General features: G+C 37.7%; 1 protein-coding gene and 1 long non-coding RNA gene across 4 annotated transcripts in view; both read right to left on the bottom strand.

Annotated features, from left to right (window-relative positions):
• Nucleotides 1-3,103: 3,103 nt before the first annotated feature.
• On the bottom strand, nucleotides 3,104-3,510 carry COX7B2 (cytochrome c oxidase subunit 7B2). The gene has a single exon (XM_082728505.1). It carries the CDS (start codon nucleotides 3,463-3,465, stop codon nucleotides 3,223-3,225), a length of 243 nt encoding a protein of 80 aa, XP_082584631.1. The 5' UTR covers nucleotides 3,466-3,510; the 3' UTR covers nucleotides 3,104-3,222.
• A 2-nt stretch (nucleotides 3,511-3,512) lies between these two features.
• LOC309863562 overlaps nucleotides 3,513-10,403 on the bottom strand; it is a 163,318-nt gene continuing 156,427 nt past the window's right edge. For all 3 annotated transcript variants that reach the window (XR_014311106.1, XR_014311107.1, XR_014311108.1), the window contains one exon: nucleotides 3,513-3,554. This is a non-coding gene — a long non-coding RNA (uncharacterized lncRNA). The remainder of the gene's footprint in view (nucleotides 3,555-10,403) is intronic.

Genomic DNA, 10,403 nt, shown 5'->3' with positions numbered 1-10,403 from the left:
AGTGACCCCCTGCCAGGGTTTGTAAAGGGATTTCATGTACTTTTTAAGGGACAGGACTAGTGTATTAGTCTCGTGAAGGAAAGTTATGTTAGGTAAAAGCATATTTTTGTTATTGTCTTTATCTGAAGTACAAAAAAGGAAGATGTGCACTTATGTTAAATTGGCAATTGTGAAGTTTCACAGTGAATGGCACCAACTTCTCCCGTAAGTCATCCACATCATCTTAGTTACAGTGACAAACAGACACAGGTTCTAGTTTATAGCCATGATCCCAGGGCATTCTTCCCAATTCCAGTTGGTTTTTGCTCTCTCCTACTTCAGATCCAGCTTTCTTCCTCTACTGAGAACTTACTCAGTACCAGATGGCAAAGCAAGAGCCTTGTAAAAAACCCTCCACTGGCTCTCACCATTGCATCAGTTCTAATTTCCATAATTAATCTGATATTTTGCATTATATGGCTTTACCTCTCTGATTAAACCCTGACTGATAAAATTAGTAAGGAGAATTTATTAAAAAGCTTAGAATATGAGTAAGACAAATAGCTAGAGAAAAAGAAAAACAGAAAAGTGCGAGCGTGCGTGTGCACACACACACACACACACAGGCTAACACAGGATGTTGGACCTCATAAGTAATTAGGTTTAAGAAATATAGATTAAAACATGAGCTACTATTTCATACCCATACCAAAGCAGCAAATATTAAAATGTATGAAAACTCTTAAGAGTGAGTTTGGATGTGGAATAAAAGGAAATTGTAGGGGCGCCTGGGTGACTCAGTGGGTTAAGCTGCTGCCTTCAGCTCAGGTCATGTTCTCAGGGTCCTGGGATCAAGTCCCGCGTCGGGCTCTCTGCTCAGCAGGGAGCCTGCTTCCTTCTCTCTCTCTCTCTCTGCCTGCCTCTCAGTGTACTTGTAATTTCTCGCTGTCAAATAAATAAATAAAATCTTAAAAAAAAAAAAAAAGGAAATTGTAGACACTATTGGTGAGACTGTAAACTATTTGACCACTCTGGGAAATAATCTAGCAACACAGATAAAGCTGAAAATGAGCATTCCCTAATAACTACCAATTCTATACCTAGGAAGGACCCTAAAGGAACTCACATAGTAAAACTGGGAAGGAACACAAAATGTCCTTTGTCTACAGAATAACAGTATCAATATATATTTGACATTGAGATACATTTATTTGGAGGTTAGTCATCCAGGAGGACGTGGTCTCCAGTGTCAACTGTGATAGGTATTCCCTAATGACTACCTTGAGGTAAACATGCCCCTGCATAATCCTTTCCCCTTTTTTATAGCCTTTAGTGTCTGACTTCTAGTGAACAAAATATTGGAGAGGTGATGGAATGTCACTTGCTAGATTAGGTTACAAAAGACCTTGGCTTCTGTATCTTTTATTCTGTTACATTGTGAGCTGCTCTAGAGAGAAAACTACACAAAAGGAACTGATGTCTCCAGGCAATATTCAGTGAGGTCCTAAGGCCAGTAAGAGCCATATGTGTTTGGATATAGATCCTATCCGAGTTATACTTGAAATGATTATTGTCCTGACACTCGGGTTTTAAGAGAGAGAGATCCTGAGCCAGTGATATCCAGCTAAGATGCACTGAGATTCCTGACCCACAGAAACTGTGAGGTAATAAATGATAACTGTTGTAAGTCACTGAGTTTCAGGGTAATTTATAAAATAGCAATAGATAAACAATATACTCTCCAATAATCATTGCAAAGCCACAGTGGTAAACAAATTCATTACTGGTAGACTAATATTAATTCAACCAATAATTACTGAAGGTCTAATCTATCAAGCCCTGTTATAGGGATAAGTCCTGAAAAACCCTGCTTCTACACTATGCTTTTATGGAGCTTTGCACACAGACAATAAACAAAATATATCTTATGTCAGATGATGATAATTTCTATGGAAAAAATAAAGCAAGGAAATAGAACAGACAAAGCCCGAACTAAGCAGGGGCTGCAATCTTAAAAAAGGTAGTCAGAGGCCTCCCCTGAAAATATGACATAAGAATGAAACCTTGAAAAGTATGATGAAATGAGTCATACAAGATCTGAATTAAATACACTGCAAGCAGAGAAAAGAGCGAATGGAAGTGTCCTGGTGCAAGAGTAAAACTGACCAGTGCAGCATCTAGGGGCCTGTGTACCTTTCTAAGGACTTTGGCGTTAGCTCTGAGTGGAATGTAGTCACTGGGTTTTGAAAAGAGGAGTGATATCATGAATGTTTTAAAATTATCATTCTGGGGGCGCCTGGGTGGCTCAGTGGGTTAAGCCGCTGCCTTCGGCTCAGGTCATGATCTCAGGGTCCTGGGATCGAGTCCCGCATCGGGCTCTCTCTGCTCAGCAGGGAGCCTGCTTCCTCCTCTCTCTCTCTCTGCCTCTCTGCCCACTTGTGATTTCTCTCTGTCAAATAAATAAATAAAATCTTAAAAAAAAAAAAATTATCATTCTGGGGTGCCCAGGTAGCTCAGCTGGTTAAGTATTTGCCTTCAGCTCAGACCATGATCCCAGCGTACTGGGATGGAGCCCTGCATCAGGCTCTCGCTCAGCGGGGAGCCAGCTTCTCCCTCTCCCTCTGCCATTCTCCCAGTTTGTGCTCTCTGGCCCTGTCAAATAAATAAAATTTAAAAAAATAAAAAATAAAATGAGCATTCTGGCTTCTGTGTTAAAAAAAAAAAAAGTTGTGTATGGTGGAGTAGAGGATGCAGGTTTGGGGGGACATTATGTGATGAAGCAAGGAAACTGGTGAGAAAGTTTTTATAGTAACCCCAGTGAGAGTATGGTGATTCAGATCATGGTGGGAAAGATAAAAGGATGTGAAAAAAAGATCATGAATTTTTTTTTATCATGAATATATTTTAAGGAAAGATTCAACAGAATCGGCCAAACAATTAAACTAATTTGTAAGGTACCTATGTGTGTATTCCCACTAAGGGATACCCAATGTAAATCATCAAGCCAGAAAAACACATGCATTATTAATTCTACTTTCAAATATTTATTATTCATAATCTCCTATAACCTATACCCACTGCTACTGTCTTGCTTCTAGGCACTATAATGAGTATTTTCAACAACTTTTTAAAGGCTTCAAATGTATTTTATTTCTTCAATTATGTTATATTTAATGAGCAGCAGAGTGCTTAAGTAACAAGTTAATTTTTGGAAACAATTTTGTATTACAGTAACTTTAATGGTTACTCATCATTCCATTCTTTTGGGGTGACTCTGCCGACTGGAGACAGGTTCCATTCTATTCCAATCTGTGTGGCCGTGAACACCCATGCAACAACACAGAAAGCCGTCCCACTGGCTAATACAGTGTTACCGTATCTATCATGGAAATCTTGAGAATGATTTTTGTGACTCTGCCTTGACCTGAGTTGTTGAATGCTTCGAATCTTGAACTGATTCAGTGCATTTCTGGTCAAGGGAAACATGATGAAGGTGTGACAGGACCGCCGCGGATTATAGCTGCTGGTCTATTGCCGCGGATTACAGCTGCTGGTCTACTGCCTTGCAAAGAGACCTGGAAAAACAAAAGATAAGCAATGACATCTGATCTACATTCAGTTTCTCCCTTTGACTGTTTCACTCAAACCACTCCTTAGAGTGTGACCAGTCATATAACTTTGCTACCATAATGCCCAGATTTGAGTCTCAGCTCTGCTACTGATTAGCTGTGTGAAATTGGGCAGTTACTTAACCTCTCTTTGCCTTAGACTCTTCAATGGCAAACTGAGACAATAATCCCCAGCTCCAAAGAATGCTGTGTAACAGTATATGAGCGGGTCTTACTGGTTCACTTGCTTCAAGTTACCACATTCGTAATTTGTGGATCTAAGATCCATGATGTGTAACAGTACTATTTACTTTCTTTGAGATTTGCAGACCGCTGGCCTTGAGGAGTAAAGGACTAGAGCTTTCCTAGGTCACAGAAGCCAGTAAGTCTGTCTGAAACCACCTCAACTTTCTGATTAGTCTGGCAGTTCTTTAGCACAAAAATTTTATTTTCTTTTTTAGTCACACAGATGACTTTACGGACCTCCCTTTGTGCATCTGTAGACCATGCCTTTCTCTTCAGAGAGAACAGAGCACTCCAGCACATCCTGAAACAAGAACCAGACCCTCCTGCACAACCACCTCTCATGAGATAACTTTTGTATTTGGTATCATTGAGTTTGCATGAATCAAGAAACACTGAAGGCCGCTGCATTCCGTCTACTGACTCACCACCCTAAGCCTCTTTAAAAACCCTTGGGCCAACTTTGGTGAGTGCTGTGAAGTGTGTAAACCTGGTGATTCACAGACCTGTACCCCTGGGGATAAAAATATATGTTTACTAACAAAACAAAACAAAACAAAACAAAACCTTGGGCCAGGCAGAAACCTCAGAGTTGGCTTCTGAACAAGAGTCCACCTACTCCTCAGGTTCCAAGCTTTCTGAATAAAGTTCAAATTTCTTTCCAATGAAAACCTGTCTCTTGAGTGATGAACTTTCAGGTGAAGGGCAGCTGTATTTTGAGTTCAGTAACATAAGGATTCCATGTGATAACCCCTAACAACGACAAGAGTAAGCACACAGTATCTTTTCTGTTCTTCTAAATGGCTTGCCGGCCAATGGCTTGCTCCCTAGACTCTTACATGTCAGACATGACATACATCAGCATGACAGACAGAATGAAAATTTGCAACATGTACCACAAGTCCAATGACCTGTGACTATTATAAACTCAGGTTTCCGTGTGAATTATTAGGCATTCACAGAGTATGTCACACTTTCTCCTGCTGCTCCTTTTCCCCTCTCTTTTAACCCCTTTGCTCACCTCTCCCCTTCTCCTTCATTACCTATAATTCCTGCCTTGTACCTTTCTACAGGTAAAATTCTATTTGTCTTTTAAATCCCAGTCCAAAGGTTATCACTTCTGTGAAATCTCCAAATCTCCCTAGGTTGAATAAAGCCCCTCTTCTCTGGGCTACTATTCTTCTTATAACCCTTGTTTCATAACATTTAACATGATATATTGGCTTTATCATTTTAAAAAACAGACTTTATTTTTTTCACTTTACCAATTATTATTTTATTTGTATCATACACAACATTTTACAGAAAAAAAAAAACCCTTAATGTTCAACTCTAATTAAGTATGTTTTCCTGATTCTTTTCAATGTAGACACCTAAATTTTTACACAAACATTTTAGAATAGTTTTAGGTTCACTGCAAAAGTGAGTGGAAAATACAGAGCCCCCATATACATGCTGACCCCACACGCATAGCTTGCCCCTCCTTTAACAGGCTAATAAATTTGTTAAAATTAATGAACCTACATAAGAGTCCTTTATCAGATAGGTCTTTTGCAAAACTTTTCTCCCAGCCTGTGGCTTGTCTTATCATTTTCTTTAGAGATTATATTCTACTCCAATAGACTCTAAGGTCTCTAAGAGCAAAGGATGTGACCTTGCATACAAAATAGTTGATACAAAATCATAGAAAGAACTGCTTTTTTTTTTTTTTTAAGATTTCATTTATGTATTTGACAGAGATCACAAATAGGCAGAGAGGCAGGCAGAGAGAGAGGAGGAAGCAGGCTCCCTGAGGAACAGAGAGCCCAATGTGGGGCTCGATCCCAGGACCCTGGGATCATGACCTGAGCCGAAGGCAGAGGCTTTAACCCATTGAGTCACCCAGGCACCCCGGTTTTTTTGTTTGTTTGTTTGTTTGTTTGTTTTAAAGCAATCTGACATGTAAGTGAATACTGGTAACCTTAAAGAAGTTAAATGAACACAGAGGACAAGTCAAAAAAATCACGAAATCAAATGTACATGTCATAACAGCCCTAATAATTTTATATTTTAAACAGAAGGTTATATTGAACAAGAGATCTGGAAGCAGAAACACATGGAGTTCTGTCAATTTCTCTTCTTCGTGCAAGCTGTCAAACAGTGCGCAGTTTCTAAAAATGACATATGTTAACTGTGGTCCAAATGCAGGCAACATGGATACAAAAATGCCTGAGGTCAATACTTGTAAACTTATAACTGTTCACTGAAATTTGCCAACTCAAATGACTTTATTCCCAACTTAGAAAACAAGACCCTAAGGTTCTCTTTTATCTCCGACCAGATGGTAGAGTGGTACTCTTCATGATTGTGATGAAGGGGACAAAAAAACAGAACCAAATGCCTTTCTTCTGAGGTTCCAAATAGTTTTTGTTCTTGTTTTTTCCTGTTAGTCAAAAATCTCTCCACCAAAATGCACTAAGGTTTTAATTTGAATTGAATTCAGAAAGTAGGCTGAAGGTGCGAGGGTCAAGGTATGACAGGTGCAATTTTAATTCAATTCCAAAACACTTGTGGCACATAGGATGACATAAAACCAGAGAAAAATTGTGATAACAGGAACTTCTTGTGGGTCACTGATGCATGCCTGCTACTTTACATCAAACTGATTTCATTATTCCTATCCTCAAGATGTTAAGTTGATACTTTGTCCCTACGGATGCTGATCACATTGCTTTGTAGGTTGGTTCATCTTTTGGTTATCCCCATATCTGTGAAGCTTTTTTCTTTCACAGACCCTGAATTTTCTTGTACCAGTAAGTATCCTTTATTAAGAATTTTCTTTTAGGAACTCCTATAGTTTGTAGCTTGCATTTCATCCCATAATAAATGCAGTCTTTCACACTTTTTGTGTTTCCTTGTTAGCATCAGATACATCTGTCTCAGCTGCTTTCATATCTACATTATATCTATTCTGTTTATAAAACAAAGTAAGAGCTAGGAAACCATGAGTTAAAGAAACTTTCCATACTGTTCAATTCCATATAACTTACTTTTATGATACATTTAATATTATTGATAAACCTAAGCCTACTGCTCAAAGAACTGAAGCAATAGGCTCTAATATCTATATGAAAGCATAAAAATTCAATAATACAATGCAGATAAAGAAAATATTTCTCAAAGTAGACGCTTTCTGATGAAAACAGACCACAAAGAGATGGAAGAAGAAAGATTTCTCTAGGTAATAAGAACAAAGTAGAGGTGCTCTCATGCCTGTGGCAATAAAAGAAAAGAAATATGTTCTGAATAAATATAAATAGTTAAAGAGAGTGAAGTATCTTGTGAGGATGAAAAGGAAAAATTGATTGTGTCATCTACTTTATATAGCAGTGTTGAAACTCAGTTTAGGAAAATAACTAATACTAGGCTTCAATCTAAGTGCAATAAGGAAGTATATATATTTGAAACTTAATGGCTAACAAAAATAATTTCAAATCACTAAAGGCCATAAAAAGAAATAACAGTAATATATTAATTAGTGAAGAAACTAATATCAAATGACTATATGCCTATTTGTCAAACACTGTGCCAGAATTTTGCACATTCGCAAAAACAGTGTGTGCAATGGTGATTATTTATCTCCATTCTGTACATAAGAATAAATGGCAGGCAAGATGTGAATTCCAGTCCCATCATTTACAAATCTAGTACATTTTCAACTATAATTTTTCTATCATTTTTCAAAGTATATTCAATTCTGATTATTGGAAATAAAAAAACCCAAAAATCCAATATGGTTACCAGAGGTGGTTTACTAAAATATTTACTGAGTGACTATTGGTATGTGAGGGTCTGGACTGGGTGCCAGTGGTTCCAAGCCTTCTCTCAAAAAGCTTATCGTAGAGTGAGGGAATGAACAAAGCCACTGTTACAAAGGAGGAGACCGGTTAGAGATAAACACAGGGTGCCCTTGGTCCACAGGAGGAGTTACATTTTTCAACCTGGAGTTCTAGAAATGGCTATAGAGGAAATGACACCTAGGCTAGATTTTGAAGGATGATTAAGATATAAAAAACAAACCTGGGAGTGCAGACTGTAGAGGAAGTAGCAAAAGTGAAAGGCACAGAGAGCTGAAAGAGTACGCAGGCAGGGCAACTGGTGAGCTCTGTAACCCTAGGTAGTAAGTGAAGAAGTGAAGGCCCACCGATGAGCCTGTGGGATCAGGAAAGAACAGCAGCATAGTGAGGACTTTGCATGCCTAACTATGGAATGTAGACTCAATTCTATAAATCAATATTTCTCACTAATGAGAAAAGAGGACTCAAACTCACAGCCTTTTTCTTGAGCTGATAATGAGAATTCTTAGTTTTGTGTTTTTACTTTCACAATTTTTTTTTTACCTTTTTGAAATTAACATATAATGTATTATTTGTTTCAGGGGCACAGGTCTGTGAATCATCAGCCTTCCACGATTCACAGCACTCGCCATAGCACAAATCCTCCCCAATGTCCATCACCCTGCCACACTATCCCTCCCCTGTCCCCTCCAGTTTATTTTCAGAATTTAAAGATCTATAAGGTAACAGGGCACCTGGGTAGCTTAGTCGTTAAGCACCTGCCTTCGGCCCAGGTCATGATCCCAAAGTCCTGGGATTTAGCCCCACATAGGGCTCCCTACTCAGCAGGGAGTCTGCTTCTCCCTCTCCCTTCATCCCTGCTCATGCTTTCTCTTTCTCTCTAATAAATAAATAAAATCTATTTAAAACAAGAAAAAAGAAATATAAGATAACAATATGAGACCTGGATGATGTAGATTATCAATTACTGGTGCCTGCATTTGTCTTTGTTCTGTACTTTTTTTTTTTTTTTTTTTTGCTTGTACTGGTGTACAACATTTATCTATCCTGGACTAATGGGAAAAGAATGAAGGCAGCTTCCATATATAAATAATGTGTTCACGCCAGGGACAAAACGAAGAATTTGACAAACTGAGTCACGCTCCAGCTCACTATACGGAACACACATCGGAAAGTAAAAGAACCATGGCCACAGCAAGCACTGTTACAGACTCTGGACAATATTAATGATCATATTGAATTAATATTATACTTTTGAAATTTCTTTGTTGTATAGCTTGGTTTATTTTAAATTTGAAAATGTTTTGGTTTCATAGTTGTATCTTAAATTTGGTTTTATGTTTACACATGTATAAGTGATTTTAAAATAAAGTAATTCAAGATGGACAAGTGATCTGAAGGAATTTGTTTCCCCTTTAAAAAGATTCCATATGTAACCCATGTTTAAGAAACATTCTTATAGAGGAAAGACCACTGATGGAATGGGGAAAAATCTGGGAGAAAAAGTGCTTTACAAAGATAATCGTTAGGTGGAAAATGGGTAGGAAGATGGCAAAAGTTGCAGAAAAGGTAGGAGGTTATTTCAATATTAAGTGTTTATTTCAATGGTTCAGGAAAATGATGACGAGTATATGAAGCTTTGATCAAACAGATGGAAAGGAACTAGAATTGAGAATTATTAGGAAAAGAAAATCAGTCTGATGTGGAAAACAAGTTACTCTAAGTAAACCGAATAAGTCCATTCATGTAGCCTCTGGTTTATCATTTTGGACCAAAATTCTGTCTATTTCTGCTAAAAATCAATCAACATTGACCCTGTAGCTTGTAGCTGATCCCAGGGAATTAGAGTGTGGATGATCTAGGAACAGAATGAAGCAAGGCCAAAGCAGACATAATTGGGGTGCTCTGGAATAGAAAGGTCTAGGTACTTGAATAGAAGGAAGGGATCCTAAAATGATTTACTGTATGGTCATAAGAAAAAAAAAATCAACTTTATCCAGTCTAAGTATAGCATAACTCACATCAATAAATATCCTGCTTAGCCTTGATATAAGATTTTCTATTTAACTTTAGGGAGAAAATTATAAACTGTGTCCTACTTCTCAAGTGTGCCTAATATTACTAGTAAGTATCACACAGAAAGATGATGCTCAAGAAGGGATTAAGCAAATACCATGGTTTCCCAACCTGGACTCTATTGATATTTTGGTCCAAGTAATTCTTTCTTGTGGGGGGATATTCTGTTCATTACGGTGTGTTTATCAGCATCTTTGCCCCTGTGTGCCACACACATAAGAAGTACCTTCCTCCCCTCAGTTTTGACACCAAAAATATATTTCCAGACATTCTCAAATGTTGCTTCATGAATAAAATCATCCCTGGTTAAGAACCACTGTTGTATACAAAGCAAAGTGTCTCTTGTTACTTCTCCTATAATCCTCTAAATGACATTGTTCTCTTTAATACAAAGGCTTAAACTCGAAGAAAATATATTCTCCCATTCCCTGCCATGGACTGCATAAACACTGTGTATCAACATTTTTTCATAAACTAATCTCAATTTTTTAAAAAAATGTTGTGCAATACACAACTTAGAAGAATCAATCTATCTGGGCATCCCCTTGCTCTTCTAGAAAATTTCTAAAAAAAAAAAAAAAAAAAAAGTGGGACTAATATGGCTTTTCCAAACTGGCCTGATGCTAAGAGTCATTTGGAATCTTTGTTATAAAATGTAGAT

The sequence above is a fragment of the Mustela nivalis genome (assembly GCF_964662115.1).
Source record: "Mustela nivalis genome assembly, chromosome: 4".
Lineage (NCBI taxonomy): Eukaryota > Metazoa > Chordata > Mammalia > Carnivora > Mustelidae > Mustela > Mustela nivalis.
The sequence above is the reverse complement of the archived record's forward strand: the minus strand, read 5'-3'. Positions and strand labels throughout refer to the sequence as shown.

Excerpts from the sequence above, each read along its gene's own strand:
- COX7B2 (XM_082728505.1), bottom strand. The coding sequence starts at position 3,465 with ATGTTTCCCTTGACCAGAAATGCACTGAATCAGTTCAAGATTCGAAGC.